The sequence below is a fragment of the Copadichromis virginalis genome, linkage group LG1 (genome assembly GCF_057382275.1).
Source record: "Copadichromis virginalis isolate Kocher_CV1m ecotype Utaka linkage group LG1, C_Virginalis_male_GT1.1, whole genome shotgun sequence".
Lineage (NCBI taxonomy): Eukaryota > Metazoa > Chordata > Actinopteri > Cichliformes > Cichlidae > Copadichromis > Copadichromis virginalis.
Window position 1 is genome coordinate 26,822,007 of NC_140618.1, and position 21,246 is coordinate 26,843,252.

A 21,246-nucleotide genomic window follows, 5' to 3' on the forward strand; every position below is an offset into this window, starting at 1 on the left:
CAGGCTGGACTACTGTAATTCATTATTATCAGGATGTCCAAAAAACTCACTGAAAAGCCTTCAGCTAATCCAAAATGCTGCAGCAAGAGTACTGACAGGGACTAGAAAGAGAGAGCATATTTCTCCTGTTTTGGCTTCCCTTCATTGGCTTCCTGTTAAATCCAGAATTGAATTCAAAATCCTGCTCCTCACATACAAGGTCTTAAATAATCAGGCCCCATCTTATCTTAATGACCTTGTAGTACCATATTACCCTATTAGAGCACTTCGCTCTCGCTCTGCAGGCCTACTTGTTGTTCCTAGAGTTTTTAAAAGTAGAATGGGAGGGAGAGCCTTCAGTTTTCAGGCCCCTCTTCTGTGGAACCAGCTTCCAGTTTGGATTCAGGAGACAGACAATATCTCTACTTTCAAGATTAGGCTTAAAACTTTCCTTTTTGCTAAAGCATATAGTTAGGGCTGGACCAGGTGACCCTGAATCCTCCCTTAGTTATGCTGCAATAGACATAGGCTGCCGGGGGATTCCCATGATGCATTGAGTTTTTCCTTTCCAGTCACCTTTCTCGCTCACTATGTATTAACAGACCTCTCTGCATTGAATCATATCTGTTATTAACCTCTGTCTCTCTTCCACAGCATGTCTTTTATCCTGTCTTCCTTCTCTCACCCCAACCGGTCGCAGCAGATGGCCGCCCCTCCCTGAGCCTGGTTCTGCCGGAGGTTTCTTCCTGTTAAAAGGGAGTTTTTCCTTCCCACTGTTGCCAAAGTGCTTGCTCATAGGGGGTCATATGATTGTTGGGTTTTTCTCTGTATCTATGAAGCGCCTTGAGGCGACTTATGTTGTGATTTGGCGCTATATAAATAAAATTGAATTGAATTGAATTGAATTGAATTGAACTGGTGATTCTAAGTTGGCCACGTGTGAGTAATTGTCTTTCTCTTTATGTTAGGTCTGGATTAAAGTTGCAACCTATCCAGGTTTGACCCAGCCCTTTCATCTATGCCAGGAAGCCATCCATCCATCCATCCATCCATCCATCCATCCATCCATCCATCCGTCCATCTTCATCCGCTTTATCCGGGGCCGGGTCGCGGGGGCAGCAGCCTAAGCAAAGAGGCCCATACCTCCCTCTCCCCAGCCACCTCCTCCAGCTTATCCGGGGGAATACCAAGGCGTTCCCAGGCCAGCCGAGAGATATAATCTCTCCAGCGTGTCTTGGGTCTGCCCCGGGGCCTCCTCCCGGTGGGACATGCCTGGAACACCTCACCCAGGAGGCGCCCAGGGGGCATCCTTGTCAGATGCCCGAACCACCTCAGCTGGCTCCTTTTGATGTGGAGCAGCAGCGGCTCTACTCTGAGCCCCTCCCGGATGGCCGAACTTCTCACCCTATCTCTAAGGGAGAGGCCAGCCACCCTTCGGAGGAAGCTCATTTCTGCCGCTTGTATCCGCGATCTCGTTCTTTCGGTCACTACCCACAGCTTGTGGCCATAGGTGAGGGTAGGGACGTAGATCGACCGGTAAATTGAGAGCTTCGCTTTTACACTCAGCTCCCTCTTCACCATGACGGACCGGTGCAGCGTCTGCATTACTGCAGCTGCAGCCCCAATCCGTCTGTCGATCTCCGGCTCCCTTCTCCCATCACTCGCGAACAAGACCCCGAGATACTTGAACTCCTCCACTTGGGGCAGGAACTCATCCCCGACCCGGAGTGGGCACTCCACGCTTTTCCGGCTGAGAACCATGGCCTCAGATTTGGAGGTGCTGATCCTCATTCCCGCTGCTTCACACTCGGCTGCGAACCGTTCCAGTGCGAGCTGGAGGCCCTCACCCGATGAAGCCAACAGAACCACATCATCTGCAAAAATCAGAGATGAGATTCTGAGGCCACCAAAGCGAAAGCCCTCCGCCACTTGGCTGCGCCTAGAAATCCTGTCCATAAAAATTATGAACAGAATCGGAGACAAAGGGCAGCCCTGGCGGAGCCCATCACCCACCGGGAACGAGTCCGACTTATTGCCGGCAATGCGAACCAAGCTCTTGCAACGGTTGTATAGGGATTGAATGGCCCGTAGCAATGGGCCAGACACCCCATACTCCCGCAACACCTCCCACAGGACACCCCGAGGAACACGGTCGAATGCCTTCTCCAAGTCCACAAAACACATGTAGACTGGTTGGGCAAACTCCCATGCACCCTCAAGTATCCTCGAGAGGATAAAGAGCTGGTCCAGTGTTCCGCGACCAGGATGAAAACCGCATTATTCCTCCTGTATCCGCCTTCTTCAGCCTGGTGGCTCCCTTCACCTCTGGTGTCCACCATTTGGTTCGGGGATTACCACCACGGCAGGCACCAACCACCTTGCGGCCGCAGCTCAATGCAGCAGCTTCGGCAATGGAGACGCTGAACATGGTCCATTCGGACTCAATGTCCCCAGTCTCCCTCGAAATGCTGTTGAAGCTCTGCCCGAGTGTCCAGAACATATGGTCGCAGGTCTGGTGATACGATTACAAAATCGATCATCGACCTACGGCCTAGAGCGTCCTGGTGCCACGTGCACTTATGGACACTCTTATGTTCGAACAGGGTGTTCGTTATGGCCAAACTGTGATTAGCACAGAAGTCCAATAACAAAGCACCGCTCGGGTTCAGATCAGGGAGGCCGTTCCTCCCAATCACGCCCCTCCAGGTCTCGCTGTCGTTACCCACGTGAGCATTGAAGTCTCCCAGCAGGACAACAGAGTCTCCAGGTGGAGCACCCTCCAGCACCCCCCCCAGGGACCCTAAGAAGGCTGGGTACTCTGAACTGCCACTCGGCGCATAAGCGCAGATGACAGTCAGGACCCGTTCCCCGACCCTAAGGCGCAGGGAACAAACCCTCTCGTCCACCGGGAAAAACCCCAACGTACCGGCAGCAAGGCGAGGGGATATTAGAATACCCACCCCAGCCCGCCGCCTCTCACCAGGGGCAACTCCAGACTGAGACAGAGTCCAGCCCCTCTCCAGGAGACTGGTTCCAGAGCCCAAGCCATGCGTAGAGGTGAGCCCGACTATATCTAGCCGGTACCTCTCAGCCTCACGCACTAACTCAGGCTCCTTCCCCACCAGAGAGGTGACATTCCATGTCCCTATTGGCAGTCAGTCCGCCAGGGCCTCCGCTCCTGGCCGCCACCCAGCACACAATGCACCCGACCCCTATGGCGCCTCCTGCAGGTGGTGGGCCTGCAGGAGGATGGGCCCATGTCTCTTCTTCGGGCTGTGCCCGGCCGGGCCCCATGGACTAAGGCCCGGCCACCAGACACTCGCCCTCAGGCACCCTCCCCGGGCCTGGCTCCAGGGCGGGGCCCCGGTAACCCTATCCCGGGCAGGGTAAACTGTTCCCTGGGTATCCTTTTCATAAGGGTCTTCTGAATCGCTCTTTGTCTGGTCCCTCGCCCAGGGCCAATTTGCCATGGGAGACCCTACCAGGGGGCAAAAGCCCCCAGACAACATAGCCCTTGGGATCCCTGGGACACACAAACCCCTCCACCACGATAAGGTAGCGATTCAAGGAGGAGCCAGGAAGCCCTGAATTGGAAAAGCAATTGAAAAAATAGCCTGATTATCAAAACTGAAAATGACTCATAAATACACTCTATTACTTTGATAAAATTTGTATGAAAGCAAACCCACAGATTTTTCTTTTTTGTTAAAATTGTGTGTAACATATCAATAAAACCAAAATTGAATAATTTCCTCTGACATTTAACTGAATTTAGCACAAGGATAGCACATTAACTGATATCAAATTATTTTGTTTTTGAAAAATATTTTAATATTTTAATTTCAATTTAGCTTTCAAGGAACTGAGAGACAACAAAAGACTGGAAAAATATGTTAAAAATTTAGCACATTACCATATATGTAATTAGGTTAATTAGTTTAATTGACGACAGGTGAATAATGTGATAAAAATGGGATTAAAATGAACTTTGAAGAGAGTTATTTATTTCAAATAAAGTTAAAAGACCGTTCAGTGAGTAACAGCTTAAGTCAATTACTAATACTTTTAGAATTGAATCATCTGGTATACATAGCAGATGACAACATAAATTCTACAGACAGGAGGACGCTTAAAACGAATCTCAAATGACTGTGAACTTGACAACTTAGCAAGAAAATGTAAAACCACATAATGCATTTGATTCAAGAACAGCATTTTAGCTTTACACAATGCAAACATCTACACTGTCACGGTCCCTGCGTCTGCCTGGCTAGCCCAGTGAGGCAACATGTGTTTTTGTTTTGATTTCTGGTCTCGCTCTCTCACTCTCTCCTGTCTTTGCTCTGCCTGGGCGGAGCTCATTGCAGCCCACACACCTGCAGTAGTGACGCACCTGTGGCATATTATCCAGCCTTCCTTGGCCACTACTTAAGGCGGTTGCTTCTCGTTGCTGGACTGTTGTTTGGATCCACGACTGTTGTAGCGCAGCTCTCGGCATCTCTTGTGCTTTTCCTAATGTTTTTATGTTTCTGTTCATCCTTTGTTTGTTTGTACATAGATTTCGTAGACACGTCGTGTAACCCTCATCCCTGATTCCTGAGCATGAGTGTTTGGCAGTGTGGCGTGGCGTGTTAGTGCAGAGCAAATTGGATCACAAGATCAAAGCAAATGTGTGGATATTGGAATGAGTGGAGCGTGGATCAGCGAGCTAGTGTGGAGCACCTATCCCCCTTTCTTCCCGTGGATCCCTGGAGCCCCCGACCATTCCTCTCACTTTGTATATAGCTGACTTGGTGTTGTAAATAAAAAACTGTTTAACTTAATCCCATAGTCTGCGCTTGAGTCTGTTGACTTGACATAAACAGCCAATCACATTGCAGCAACTCAGTGCATTTAGGGTTGCAGGTATTATCAAAATGACCTGCTGAAGTTCAAACAATCATCACATGGCAGCAAGGTGATTTAAGTAACTTGTGACATGTTTGTTAGTGAGTAACTTCTGATGTACTGAGATTTTCCCATACAACCATCATTGTCAGAAAAAGAGAAAATAACCAGTGAGTGCCAGTTCAGATAAGCTGGTACTTCTCTTGGAGGGAAAAATGCCTTATAGATGCCAAAGGTCAGAGGAGGATGATCAGACTGCTTTGAGCTAATGCGAAGGCAACAGGAAGTCAAATAACCACTCATTACACCCAAGGTATGTAGAAGAGGATGTCAACTTGTAATACATCGAACCCTGAAGCAAGTAAGTTACATCAGCAGAAGAAGACACCAAGTACCACTCCTGTTAGTGGTAAGAACAGGAAGTCAGCAGTTTGCACTGGCTCCCCAAATTTGGAAGTAAAATATTGGTAAAACATTTCCTGGTCTAATGAGTCTTTATTTCTGCTCAACATTTAGATGATAGGGTCAGAATTTAGCTTAAACATTAAAGCATGGATCTGTTCTGCCTTGTATCAAAGGTTTTGGAAGGTGTTGATGGTGTAATGATGTAGAGGATGTTTTACTGACACACTTAATATCCCTCTTAATATTAATTAAACATTCTTTGAATAATTCAAGCGACTGATCAAAGATATTGCATTGCAGCTCATTCAAAAAGCTGAGTGCAAAACACTCTCAAGGAGATATAAACTTTCTTGCTTATGTGTACTCTTAATATTATATCAGTGGAAATGATTAAGGTGCAATGACAGGACGATACAAACTAATTGTCAGACTTAAATACAAGGTGGATGAGTCTCGGACTCATAATCTGTAGAAGGTTCGCTTTAAAATACAGCTGAGACACTGTGCATGCCCCTGGGTGATGTATGGCACTGGATCACTGGTGTTTATTGCTTGCCCGAAGCAGCAAGTTGAATGCTGAAGTCTTATCAACTTATTAGAAAACTTAGTGGAAATCAGCAAGAGACATTTCAAAGCTTTTATACAATAAAACCGACAAATAAGCAAAGAAAGAAGCCATCTAAGCAACGCAATGTAAGCATTAGTTATATCCAGCATATGCCAACATGCTTTGCCCTTGGCTAGCAGCATCACTGGTTGTTGTCTGCTTAATTTTTTACACTTGAGATTATTTACACTTGCTTTGAGACCCAAACAAATGCTGGAAAGCTCCCAGTCACCAAGTGGATAAATAAATAAATTGGGAAAATCTTGACAGGTTATTACACCATGTAAGTTAAGAAGGAGAAAGTTCCAGTAATCCATTATTTACAGTTTGTTTTGGACTTCAAATTAACTCCTTTGAAAAATAGCAATTGCTTACAAGATTAAAAGAGTACAGGCAAAGCATGCTATTTTTAGACAGAAGGCAAGAATATATCATGAATATGTCATGAATTTTACATCAAGTATTTTTTTACAGTGGTTGTGCTTGTAGTTAATAGTTCTGCTCTGACTGTATATGAAGTCCTTTAAAAATGAAACAAAAAAAAGTAAAACCCAAAACATCTTCATCTAAGCATACTATAAACTGATTTTTGAAACAATCAGAAACAATCAATTACAATTACAAGTCACAAACAAGGCGATGAGGGGATATTTAAAGAAATAAACTAAAGTTAAAGAACTAGTCAACCATCTGTGCTGTTCTCGAAGACAGCAAAGACGTGGAAAAGTTTCTACTGCCTTTATAACAAATGACTTGTACTCTTAATATGAAATGGTAAGAACTAGAGAGGTTAAGCTTCATTGAAATCTCCCATCCTAGTTTTGTAAAAAACTCCAAATGCTTGACAAAGCACAAAGTGTTTGTATGCGTACTTGAAATCAGTAAAAAAAAATAAAAAATAAAAAAATGCTTGAATGCTGATGTGGTTATTTTCATTGCTGTGAAACCTATGAAATATGAATAAAAAGTGATGAAACCTAAAGTAACTCTCTGCTTCTCTTGAGCCCCCATCTATATGGCAAAATAATGTAAGGAAATGGAATGTGGGTGATGAGTGGATGAGTGTGTTTACTGTATTTACACCTGTTCTTTTCACAGTGAGATAAAAACACATTCACTCTTATCTATTCAGTTTAATCCCCAGAGGCAAGTGTCTAGTACTTGCAATTGACATTATTTTGCAGACACTTAGTTTGACAAGAATATTCCAAAATATGATTTATTCATTTTTGGTTGCACAGTCAGTGTGTAGGGTGTGCATGCTATACTTCTAAGTACACAAATGTGAGTCAAGATCAAACAAACATGGACTACAACACACTGAACATGCTGCTTGCCCTGCTTTTGTATAGTAAAGGTCTGCCACAGTGCCTGCTTTACTATATGGTTGCCATTTGTATTGCCATATAAGAAAAAAATGATGATGGCTCTAAAATTCTTAATAAACAGTCACTAATACACCTTATGTTTCCATGTGAAAGACTCATCTCCGTGTGTGTGTGTGTGTGTGTGTGTGAGTGTGTGTGTGTGAGTGTGTGTGTGTGTGTGTGTGTGTGAGTGTGCAACTAAAATAAACATTTGTGTTTTTTGTGAACGCATATTCCAAATTTGTGCCACATTTCCTCCAGCTTCAGTACTAAAGTTTCCACAGTAAAAAAATGTTTAATAATAATGTTGCAGAGTTTAGATGTATACTGCACTGCCACATGGGTCTAAAAACGTATAATAACAAACTGTTTTGTTTTTTTTACAAATACATTTAAAAGTTATAGCTAAAGTGTAAGTTTTGTATGTTATGTATACTGCAATGTATTACAAGTAAAAATCTGTGAGTACTTCAGTTCTATTAAAAAAACCCTCTCCATAATCACACATAAAAATATTCATTTATAAGGCGAGTTATTATTATTTCAATAAAATATAAATTTAATGGACAGAACATTAAAGGCTGGATTGTACTGTGCAAGAGGGTCTAAGTTCAACAACCTGCTGAGGTGAAAGCACGGTTTTGACACTACTTGCAGTAGAGATAATAAGGATTATAAGGCTCACAAGAGTGATAGAGAAGAACGAATTGGCGCAACAGTTACTTGTTAGTGAATTTTTACAGATCAAATGAACAAATCTCAGGGAGTTCCTCCATCCTTTGAAATTCTACTTACATCACAAATAACATTTTAGGGGTCTTTTAACCTCACCTCAGACTAGACTGTTCAATTAGTACTGGGATGTGTGGTAAGTCATTCTGTGACTGGGTTGCATTTTCTGGTATCTCTCTCTCTCTCTCTTTTGTTTTTACATAAATCCCCATACTAGTGAGCAGCTACAAAACTTGCAATTATAGGCATAACATTTTGTTTCCACAGCAAGGACTAACTGTTAATCCTTCATACTTAAAGTTGTAACTGAAAAGCACAAACATTCAATGAATAAATTAGGCTAAGTGAATAACCCAAAAGTAACAGGCAGCAAGAGTGAAGGAAGGTTTAAAAGGTAAAACCTCTACGTGCTGTGATAAATGGTTTGGCCAAGCTGGTCTTTGGACAGTTCGTTAAATAGTCACAGATGGTGGCACTAACAAAAAGGCAAAAGGCTGAGCTAAATGTGACAAAGTTGAAGATGTTAAGATTTTCACTGCAAGTAGGCAGAATGGACAAGATTGAACACGATTAAATAGAAAATAGAGCTAAAGTTCAGGCTGAGCAGTTTGGAGACAAAGTTGAGGCAGATATTGTATGGACGTGCAGTGGAGAGACAGTGGACAAAGGGTTTTGATTAGGACCAGGGAAAAGACATAGAAGACCAGAGAAAAAGGTTCATGAATGCAGTGGAGGAGGATATGCATAGGGTTGGTGTGACAAAGAACAGTGATAGATATAAGGTGAGATGGCAGAGGTGGCAAAAGTAAGGACATTCTTAAGTAGAAGTACAGATCCTTGTGTTAAAAATACTCAGATAGTTTATCATCTTAAACTGATGTGGCATGAGAAGGGAAGATTCCTTGATTAGTCATGAAACTGCTTCTGTGTATTGTTTGAGGATTTGTTCATTAACATTTTACAAAAGTTACTGATGACACTGAAATATAATATAAACCTTTGAAGAACAACTGGAAATGTATTATTCCCTGTGAGGATTTTACTTTATTTGTTTGGTTTTTTTTTGTTTATTTAGCTGAAACACAAATGAAAAAGACTTAATAAAGACTTGTATTCTAGAAACTCACAGTAATCCATTCACAGTTTGAAGCCAAGCTCATCGTGACAAAGCCAGGGTAAATACAAAGCAACACTGGGCAGTGTTCCTGCTGGCTTAGTAACCTGTTCCAAATGTAATGAAAAACTGATGGTGTGGTGGCAGTATATAACATTCATCTAGAAAGTTATATTGAAAGTTCTAAAAAAAGAAGAAAAAAAAGCGACTCCTCATAACAAAACAGGAAGAAAAACAAAAAATTCATGGTCACTATGAAAGAAGACTGTATATGTGATGCATGTTCAAACAATGGAATATAAGTCAGAATTTCAGAGGGGAAGGAAAATTTGCTGAGGACGCACCGCAGTGACTGGATGGGTAGATGGAGGGTAGATGGAGGTGTTTAAAACTTTCGGCATTTTATTTGCCCACTCATTTTGTCTTCATTCATTTTACTTGCTTAGCAAATTTACATTGGCTAGCTGTATGCACTACAACTGTTTAGGTTAGTTTCAAGAAAATATTGTGCTTTAGGTTAAAATATGGCACGTCATTGATTAAAAACACATTAAAAATTCTGTTTTCCTAGTTCATATATGTATGATACCATTGGTCTACATGTGATGAATTTAGAGTGACAGACCCATCTTACTATTGCTATGTGTTTGTACCTTGTCTGTATTTGTGAAATGATACTGGCTTTGAACAAAACAATGTGTGATTTGAGGCATGGTAAAAGATTCTATATGTATATATTTTTAATTAATTCTTAGCATTACAGCTTTAAGGATTGTGACATAATGTATTTTAAAAGATATACAACAATATATCTTTTAAAAGATATATTGGACATCGGGTCAGTTGGAGGCGCAGTCGAAAGATTGCAACGGTCCCAGATCAGATGTACACACTGGAACTCTTTCCCATGTTGCTTGTCTGTGTTTATTGTGCTATGGTGTGTTGATATCTGTGCATTCCTGTATTATCCTTTTGTGTTACACATTTCGATGTTTTTTTCCTCGCTACCTAGCCTGACCTGTCTCCCCAATGTGATGTTTGTGTATTGTATGTACGGTCGGCAAGGTCTGTCATCTCGGTTGTGGGCAAAAGACCTGCAACTGACGAATAAAGGCTATCTCATCTCATCATCATCTCATAACACTTCATTACAAAATGCATAATATATCTGCAAAAAATGACTTGAACCCATGAAAGCTTTCCTTTAAGGGGGGTTCATTCCTTCTAAAGTCTCCTTGCCTCACGTGGGCCCAAATGTGTGACTGATGCTCTGAATACAATTTTCTGTTTATCATGAGTAATGTTTTATTTCATGTGGTATAGGGTGCTTTACCTGCCATTCACCCAGCACCTGCCTGTTTTTTTTAGTTTTTTTTTTTAGGTCAGTCCCGTTTGGATTTTTAGCCATCAGAATTGTTGTCTGAAAGCCAAAAAAGATGCCTAGCGTGTTTACTTTGCCAAGTGGATCATCATGGCCTTGCCATATTGGTCCATGTGATTGACCTTTATTAAAATTATGTATTTATTTTATTTTCAGTTGTTACAAATGGGACAGACATGACTTGGGGATAGGACAGGGAGAAAAAAAAAGAATGAAAGAAAGAGAGGGAGAGAAAGACAAAATAGAGGGGAGAGAAAAAAAGAAAAGCAAACAAACAAAAAAGAAAAAACAAACTAACTAACAAAAACCACCTGGATCACCTGTCGAGAGAAGAAAAAAAAACAGAAGAGAAAACAAACAAAAAAGAGCAACACAATAAATACAACACCATCACAATAAACTAGCTAACAGTAGGTAAAAGTAAATATTAAATGTTATTGTGCAGCACGCAAGATTGACAGCGCACAGTGTGCTTTGAGGTAGCACCCAAGAAAGGTGTAGTTTGTGTCTGTGAACACCCGTGTGTACACCTGTGTGGATCAGCACGCTTGTATTCAAAAGGTTTCTCCATGCAACGATCTGCTAGGGAGTGTGGGGAGCCATAGCCCCGTCCCCCAGGGCATGAAGCAGGTATGGAGGAGATCCAGGCCCCAGACATCCAGAGGGCCCAGAGTACGAGGACCAGAGGTGGGTCGAGTATCCAAAAATTGTACTCAAGTAAGAGTAGCATTACTTTAAAATATTATTACTCAAGTAAAAGTGAAAAGTAGTCTTCAAAAAAGTTACTCAAGTAAGAGTAAAAAAGTACTTGGTGAAAAGACTACTCAAGTAGCGAGTAACTGTTTGAAATGTCTGATTTATTTTTTAAATAAATGCTATCAGACAAACAAAAATAAATATACAGATTTTAGTATTTTCAACAGGAATATATGCTACAGTAAATAATATAAATATATAAACAGTGCAAACAATTTCCAGTGACAAGATATGCTGTAAACTTTATATTCATTTTTGCGTGAAATGCCACTGCAAAAATGTACCATTTCTTCACTCAGTGAAGTGATGGTTAAGCTTCAGCAGCAGTTTGCTCTCAAGGTTCTTTCTGAGAAGCTGTAACTGTTTAGCAGTGAAGAGGAGTCCTGCATGACTGAGAAGTCCTTCACAAGCTCCAGATGTAGGAAGAGCTGTATTGATTTTGATCGACAGCTTCTTGATGCGAGGAAGGCCATGCAATAGATCCACACCTCCAGTGAATGGACATGAAAGGTACCTCTCCAGTTCCCCTGCTTCTGGCTTTCCTGACCCCATGGGTCCATCATCTTAGTCAGTTAGGCTGCTGTTTGTGCTGGCCTCATCCAGCTCTGAGTCTAGGTGATGTCTGATGAAGTTGAGACCTGTGGAAAGATGTATGGTTTTCAAAAGAATTAGGTCTGGTCATTATAGTGCTGAATACACTGCAGCTGTGGATGTTTGGCAAGAAGATTTGATCACACTGGAGATGTTTTTACTAACTCTTGTAGAAAAACAAATTTATTTTTTAAAAAGTAACGAGTCGAATTTTGCAAATGTAGCAGATTAAAAATACCTTTTCTTCTTCACAAATGTACTCAAGTAAAAGTAAAAAGTGTTGTGCAAAATAGGTACTTTAAAAGAACGGAGGAAATGTAACTCGTTACTACCCACCTCTAACGAGGACCCAAGGAGGACCACTAAAGGGGCAACCGTGCCACCCTCCTGGGAAGAGCTGAGGCGAGCCCCAGTCTGTTATCATTCTTACCAGGGAGTCTGGTCTAGTGAAAAATCCACACTATACAGTCTTACAGAAACTCATAGCTACATTAAGGCTCTTCTCTGGCCCATCACTGATGAAATGTATTCCCTATTTAATGTCAGTTGACTGGAAAATGGATATTTTGTTTTCTTGGCAAAAAGAGAATTTTTTAATGGGATACTTACAGTTTTTACCGAATGCCTAAACACTAACTGTGAATCCTGTAGCACAATTTCTAAAACTAGTCAGACTTATAGCAAAACCACTCACTGAGTTTGCAAAACTAAAAGCACAAAAACTGCTTTGCACTCAGTTTGCAATTTTGTAACACACACTTTGCAAAACTGTAGGCACAATTCACTGCACAACACTCAATTACCAAATTTCCAACACACTCCTAGCAAAAGTATACACATGTATGGCTATCATTAACACTAACTTGCCAACTGTCTGGCACACTTTCACATGTGAAAACTTTTTTAGATAATTAGTTCACTTTGCAATCAGCCTAAGCACTATAATACAGGTAAGCTGTGTGTGCGGAGTACAATGGAGGGAGCAGAAAGAGTGAGAAGTAGAGGAGGCCGAGGAAGAGGACGTGGAGGTGAAGAAGTAGGATGAAGAGGACGACAAGGACAAGGAGGAGCAAGAGGAAGACGAGGAAGGGGGAGAGGAAGATGAGGAGGGGGGAGAGGAAGGGTAGGAAGAGTAAGAAATAGAATTGCTGATGACATCAGAGCTACAATAGTGGACCATGTAATCAACCGTGGAATGACCCTGAGGGTAGCTGGCCAACGGGTCCAGCCTAACTTGAGCTGCTACACTGTAGCAAGTACCATAGGGACATCTTGAAATGAGAATCAGTTAGTACAGTCACTTCGCACAAAGATTTGTAGCACTGCCATATGCCAATGAGAAACACACCAATACCATTGATGTAAAAATACTGAAATTGTTACTTTACAGAATTGCTAGATGACCAGATGCTGGGGGCAGAGGAAGCATGTTCACTGCAGACCAAGTAACCCATATAGTCATTATGGCGATTGCAAATAATCCTATACTTGGAAATGAACACTTGTGTTTGTTTTGATGTGTTTGAATAAACACCAGTACTTGAAGTTTGGATCCCTCTATGCTTATGGATCTATGACAGAAGTATGAGCTCAAACTGACATAGCCTACCTTGTGCACAGAGAAAGCAAAAGCCAGATGTGTTTTGTATTCATACCATCAGTGTGCAGTTGGCGCATTGTGTGCTTAGTAGATGATGGCTTGTGTGTACTGTTTGATACGGAAACACCATTTTTACGAAGGTGTGAAGAGTTAATCTAGCTGTGTTTGCTTTTGCAAGAGAACTACAATGTTTTGATTATTGGGTGACAGGTTTTCTTATTTGTGTGAAGAGTTTTGCAAAATTAGCCAGTAGTTACAAAAAATGTGCTTAAGCAATCAGAAAAAACTGTAATATACAGTAATTTATATAAATATATTTGCTAAAACAAACAGTCAAACAAAGAAATAAACCATTTTCCTCTGAATCTCAAAGGTAGATAACTTTACTTACTTTATGTATGCGGACCAGTGATTGTGATAACATGCATTACCCACTGTATCATTTATGCTATTGGATTTTTTTTTAACAGGAATCTAAAGAAATCAAACAATCATATTTTTTAAATTTTAATTCAATTTTAATTTAGCCAAAAGACAGTTCCCCTGGTTGTCTTAGCAAACTTACATTGGCTAGCTTAAGTACCCAATCAATAGAAAACTAGTTTCAGTGTGTGAATGTGTGTGTGAATGGGTGAATGACTGAATGTAGTATAAAGCGCTTTGGGGTCCTTAGGGACTAGGAAAGCGCTATACAAATGCAGGCCATTTACCATTTTAGTTATTCTCTACATCTATTTAGAGTTCAAAGTACATCCACTCATAAAAAACAAGTATTGCAGTATGGTTTCCACCAACACTTAGAAGCTCCCGTCAACAAGGAACTGATTCCAACCCTGTGCTTTATTGATGATCCTAATGTTTGAAGAAATATGATGTATATCTGGCTGTGTAATTACAACAAAGGAAGATGATGTTGAATTTGGCAGCACTTTTCAATAAAATTGTTGATAACTGTTGAAAATTATCTTGATTATCTTTGTAAAGTTGCAAATAGCATTTAAAAATCTTTAATAAATACACAGTATTATATCTATAGTGTGTCTAAGTGTTCCGTTCAATTCAGTTTTACTTATATAGTTACAACACCAGTCACCTCAAGGTGTAAGGTAAAGACTGCACAATGCAGAGAAAACCCAAGCAACCCAGTGACCCCCTATGAGCAAGTACTTGGCTACAGTCGGAAGAAAATATCCTAGTTAACCGGAAGAAACTTCAGACAGAACCAGGTACAAGAAGGAAGGCAGGACAAAAAATACAATGTGGAAGAGACCTGAAAGCTGAAGGCTCTGCCTCCCATTCTACTTGAACCACAGGTAAGTCAGCAGGTTGAGAGCAAAGTCTATTGGGGTGATATGATACTATGATGTATTTAAGATAACTGAGGAGAAGGATTTTAAAGTAGATTCTGAATTTAACAGGGAGCCAATGAAGAGAAGCTAGTGTGGGAGAAATGTTAATGGTCTGTTAATAGTCTTGCTGCAGCTTTTTAAATAAACTGAAGGTTGCGTTACCTTGAATGTTTTTATGCTTCAAAAATTATTAAAGATACAATAACACTCAGCATCTTCTACCATACATTTACAGTTAAAACACTACTTATTTAAAATTGCATAAGAGCTTTACTGCATTCACATAATTTAAGCTCTCATAATGAGTTATTTGAAGGTAATGTTTGTGAAGTGAAACAAAAATGTATTTTTTTTTTCAGTATTTTTGAGATTACCATCCATCCATCATGCTGTTTGGCTGTATTTGAATAGAATTGAATAGAATTGAATAGAATAGAATAGTGTAAAAATGACCTTGTCTAACTACCAAGCCTTGTGCCCTTCTGGTTTATGTCAAATGCTAAATTTGGCATCTGTGTATTAAATTTCTCAAAACCTCCAGTACATATATAACGATAATTAAAAAAAAGAATATGGTTCGAAATGGCTGCAACTTGTTGACTGGTTGAGGTATGTACTAGTAAAGTAATTGCAAAGGCAGTACTGTTCAAAGGAGTGCTACATGGCAGGGTAGCGTCACAATAAATGATGAGAATAGTGACCTGAAAATTACACACCATATCTGATTGCTGTAGAATAAGGTGTTTTACGACTTAGGATGGAGAAAATCCAACAAAAAAACGCCACTACCAATAACGCTTCTCCTCTGCATCACTCTCTACAAAACCTTTGTGTGTGACAATGTTATTAAGGTTAATAATAATAATATATAGAAGGATGTTTGTTTTGATGAATGAGGAACACTGGCATTTAAACTATGAATGTTGAAAAACTCCTTTTCTGAAAGACGAGCAGGTAATATTTCAGAATAGTATGGCTAAGAATTAATGTCCATGTTTTCCCTTAATGTGTTATCTAGCTTGATTGTAAAGATAGTATATTACACTCTTCCTCATCTGTCTTCTTTTTTGGCTCCGCAGAGTAATCCATTTCCCTCAATTTCAGGTCTTGAGGCTTGTCACTAAGGGCCCCAGGATCAATATTTGCCAAGTTTAAACCACAGGATTATCCATCTGTCAGGGCTCCCAACAGAAGCTCTCAACTGTGACATAAATCTTGGACTGTCCTCCACCATGTGAGAAGGTCACACCTCCAAACAGCTTTTGTTATATTGTATGCCTAAAGAAAGGATTAAGTAGTCAATAATGTCACTTCTACAAATACATTGTGCAAGCCAGCCCACAAAAAACTTAATGTCTTATAAATTTCAACTTTATATGTTGAAATGTCTGCTTTGTTTGCTTAAAGAAGTTTAGAATTTGAAAATAGAAAGCTCAGTTTTTCCAGTCTACTCTCTCTGTCCCCCACCAGAGGTGCACAGAATTATGCATGTGTTTCAAACTAACTCATAGTTTGAAACTGTGAGGAATACTGCTATGACTCTTTATAACCTTCTTTCATTGGAAACACTGACACAACATTTGGTTTACAAGCCATTTACACCCACACAAATGGATGGAAATGACAAATGACCATTTTGTCCAACTGCTGAGTTCCTGTGCTTGATTTTTGCTTACAGTTTTTCTCGATTGCTAAAACACATTTCTTGAAACTACGCCTCATATCCTCACAACAGTAAACACAAATCCATAACATCTCACTCAATTTCCCAAACATCCTATTTCCAAGTCAAAATGAAGCTCTACACCCAAAACTATTCACTCCTGCTGAAAAACCAAACTTTGCCCTCAGACATCAAACACAAGCCCTCAAAAACACACACACTACAACAGAGTTTTGCACACTGGTACAATTAATTCAAAACAATAGTTCCAAAACAAATAGGTTGCTTATGGTTCTCCCCTTCAAAACCCTTGTCACATGATAAACACAAAAGACGCAACCAATGTATGTACAGTGGCACATTGTCATTCATGTACTATACAGTACAACACACACCAGATACATTATCCCACCTCAGCATCTTGTCTTTGGTCTGGGTCAGGCCAGAGAATCTCATCCACATCACAGGCTATATTGGCCCCAGCCAGGCAGCGGGGGTAAAATCCTCTTGCATGCCTGATCCACCCCTGGCATGCATCTACTGATATGTCTAGGCAGGCCTCTTCCATGGCCTGAAGGAGGTGAACACGGACATAAGGTTCTCGGCCATACACTTTCCACCGCCATGCCGAAAATAACTCCTCTATCGGGTTTAGAAAGGGAGAGTATGCAGGCAGAAAGATATTAGAAAACCTTGGGTTATTGGTAAACCAGTCATGAACCAGAGCAGCGCGATGGAAGCTGACGTTATCCCACACAACAACGTAGTGAGGCTGCTCTGGCTGTGCTGGTTCCCTGTAGTCCAGCTGGAACATATGTTGTCTTAAACCATCAAGAAAAGCAAGGAGAAGCATAGTGTTATAGGGTCCCAGTACGGCATGGCGGTGGAGTACCCCTCGTTGGCTGATGGCTGCGCACATAGTGACATTCCCCCCACGCTGACCAGGGACATTTACAATAGCCCAATGGCCAATTATGTTCCTCCCCCTTTTCCTTCTTTTGGTCAGGTTAAAACCTGCCTCATCCACAAAGATTATTTCATGGGGAACAGGCCGTCCTTCAATCTCAAAGATTCTCTGCAAAACACATAACACAGTAGAGTCAATCGGTACCCTGAACCACAGTTCAAGAGTGCTGAAATGGCAGCATAAACTGCCATGCTGTGATGGTACACAATACTTTATACAGTATCAAAACTCATACCTGAACATATTCCACACGTTGGTTTTTCACTCTGTCAGAGTTTCGTTCGAAAGGGACTCGGTATGCCTGTTTCATCCGGAATTGATTCTTTCGGTCAATTGTGGAGAGGCTGATGGCATTTATGCCTCGAAAAAGATGATCATCCTCAATCACTCTCCTTTGAATCTCTTGCAGGCGGATTACATTATTTGCAATTACCATGTTTACAAGTTCCCTCTCTTGCTCCTCCGACAAAAGCCTTAACCTGCCTCCACCAGGTGGTCGTCTCTGTGTCCTACAAAAATAGAAGCACTCATTACTGTAACTGTCACACATTCATTTTACAGGCAAATAATGGAAACATACTGAAACTCAAGACACATAAGTTCAGTAACTTAAACGTTACTGTACAAAGCAGTCTTACTGCAAGTACACCTACCTGTTTTCCTCCCTGAAGGTTCTGATGATGGAGGCAACAGTGAAGCGACTCAAATTTGGTTGTACTCGTTGCCCAGCCTCCCTCATAGTCATCCCATGGACAAGGACATGGTCAACTAAAGTGGCTCGAATTTCATCCGAGACTGACTGTCTTCTTGCCCTTGCTCTTCCCCTTCCTTGTCGCCGTCGTTCTCCACCTCCTTCACCACGTCCTCTTTCTCCACCACGTCCTCTTCCTTTGCATCTCTTTGGATCCATTGTTTCAAACCTGAATGAGCTGACTTTGGCCCTTTTATCTATCTATCGCAGGTTCTGATTGGTGTGTGCTAAATTTTGACTCCTAGTGTTTCCACCTGGTTAATTGTGTGCTAATTGAGCTCAAGCTATGCTGACTTAAGTTAACATTATTGCATGCTAGTGCTTTCTAAATGACTACATGGTGTAAGCACTGTAAAATGTAGGGATTTGTGTGTAGAGTTTTGCAGTAACAGTTCACCAAATTTGAGTCATGTGTCAAAGCAGGGAATAGTGTTTATAGTTCAGGGAAATGGGTGAGCTTTTTGAACAGTAGCGTTACGGTTTTGAAATTTTAGTTTAGAGGCCTGGTTATAGTGTTTAAGCAATCGAGAAAAACTGTAAATTGAATTTCAAGCGCCAATGAGAAGTTGTTAACACACTAGAAATACACTCAGGGAAATTGTTGCTATCAATGCAGAATGACATTTTGGCTTTTCTTCCTTTGTTCTTTAGCCATTTACCAAACATGCTAATTCTTTATTCATTAAAATATATTTAATGTTTCCCCTCATCTGGTAAATTCTGTTCTGTTAAGAAGTTAGCTCTCTGAGAGTCAATAGATTAATATAAAACTTTTTCATTATTAATATTTTAAAGCATGTAAATGAAAATTACTTGTAAATAGTCACATCCGCCTTATTATGGCTTTGCCTGCTTGTGTAACAGCGTTGTGTGCATTGGGGGCTCTTTCTTGGAAAATGTAAGTAATGTAAATATTATATATATATATATATATATATATATATAGATATGAACTTACATTTACATTTCCTCACTGTAGCTCAGTGTAGCTAAAATAGCTCTTATAGAATTCAAAGAACTAAAGCAGCAGTGTCTGTTCTAAACTGGTAATACAGATTCTTATGGATGAGTACAGTTATTAGAGGTTACTGTTAGGTTCCCTGAAAAGCTCCACAGTAACTGATTAAGGGATGTATAGTCAAGACATTTATTTAGAGTTACTGGGTTGAAAACACCTGGAACAGCTCTTAGACTGAATTATTAAAGACAGGCTGAACATTAAAATCAAGAAAATACTCTGTATCAGTGATTGTATTTAATAAATAATATTACTGAATGAATTTTACTCATGGAACTGCAAATAAACAGTTGAATATGAAGCTTTATCTTATGAATCAGTGGTATTTTAGCAGTTAACTCAACATATGGAAAACTAAAAATACCTAATTTGGAAACTATTATTTATTTTTCATCAGCAATAAAAACTGCACACTCCTCAGGGTCAAAGCTCATTGAGAAAGTATTTCCATTGGAGAAAAAAAACAAGGTTAAAGAAATAGAAGTTATCTACCATCATACCGAGTGTCAAAAGTCAGAATGCTAGTTCAATAAATAAAAATAATTTTATGTAACTAGACATGATTTTTTTTTAAGTAAAGAGTAATGACCTATTTGAAAGTTAGAATCCAATGAAGCTACATACAGTAGCACAGCAGAATCCAACAGTGGTGAGATGTAGGACAGGACTTCCTGGAGTCTGGAGGTTGCTGATTGCACAGATGAAGCGAGTGGAGATTTGGGTGAGGATCTCTATCTAGCCAGGATGATGTGGAGACATGGAGAAGGGGAGTCACTCACTGAAAGTCTAAAAGGCAGAATGACAGAAAATTTAAAGCACATGGGACAGAGGCAGAAGATGAGAAGAAAATGATTGGACTGGAGTGATGATGACACAGTTAATTTTGATAGCGTGGTGTGATGGCATGCCACACATGGTAAGCTCCACACCTCACCACCCGTTGATTCACTTTAGTTTAATTTACAGTCACTACTTTAAAATATTCTATTTATTGTTCAATATTGTTTCTTTATTAAATGTATTTATTTTTCCATCCTTCCAATGTTTATATGGCGTGCACACATATTAACCTTGCAAGGTCAAAGTTCTGTTTTATGTTATATTAATACATTTTTCTTTGTTTGAGTTACCTCGGGGTTGGCTTCTCCTGTCTGGCAAAAGGTGTAGCAAAGGGCTGCGAGACCTGAAGTACCACTGACAGCCTAATTGGATTGCACCACATGCTTCATTGCCTGGGGGGTGTTTCATGTTTGTTTCATTGTTTGTATTAGTTGGTTATATGGCAGCCATCTTGTTTTCCCCCTGTGTGTCATTTCAGCAGGTCAGTTTATCATATGTTTGTTTGCGGTTTTGTTAATTATTATCTTGAGTTTAGTCTATTGAGTTGACCTCTTTTATTGGTCTGCCTGTTTAAGTTTTGGCTTTGTTAAATATGTTTTCATATTTTTGGGTCAATAAAACCCCTTTTTTGAATTAAAACCACCTGTGTCCTTTATGCTTTACTGCTTGGTCCCTGACACGTGGGAAAGTGGAAGTGATGTAAAGAACAGACTAGTAGCCTGAACACCCAGGAATGCAGGTGGATGAGGGAATACAGATCTTCCTTATTGAACTTATGCATAAGCCTCATTGGGCTGTGTGAGCGGAATAAAAGACTGACAGACTAAAACTTTGCACAAGAGTCAAAACTGCAGTTAGGCAAACTGTCAATACTCACAGTGAAGAGCATCTAAAGTCAACAAAGTACAAACATTTTCATTCTGTGCTTTTTATTTTAATATCAACACAATCAATGTTCTTTCAGAAATTGTTCACAAAATCTCTGAGGTTATTTTAACTGTATTTCTTGACCTTCTGTGACAATATGTAGTGTATTTTCAGAATTGTCAGTTGCACATTACAGTCTGTCAATTGGTTGCAACACGGAGGAGATTTCTTTATACTTACAACACAGGGAGTTAGAAGAATTATGCAAAGGTCCCAGCAGGCTACAAAAAGGCTAAAGTTAAACATCCAGACTGAACGGAGCTGAATGTGATCAAGAGAAAGGACTAGATGACTATCATTTCACTACAGTGA

General features: G+C 40.4%; 1 protein-coding gene across 1 annotated transcript; it reads right to left on the bottom strand.

Annotated features, from left to right (window-relative positions):
* Positions 1-16,834: 16,834 nt before the first annotated feature.
* LOC146718872 (uncharacterized) lies at positions 16,835-18,681 on the bottom strand. The gene is made up of 3 exons (XM_085457345.1): positions 18,052-18,681; positions 17,634-17,907; positions 16,835-17,506 (listed from the first exon to the last, which is right to left on the bottom strand). The coding sequence occupies exons 1-3, from the start codon at positions 18,306-18,308 to the stop codon at positions 16,835-16,837; spliced, it is 1,203 nt and encodes a 400-aa protein (XP_085313471.1). The 5' UTR covers positions 18,309-18,681.
* Positions 18,682-21,246: the final 2,565 nt, after the last annotated feature.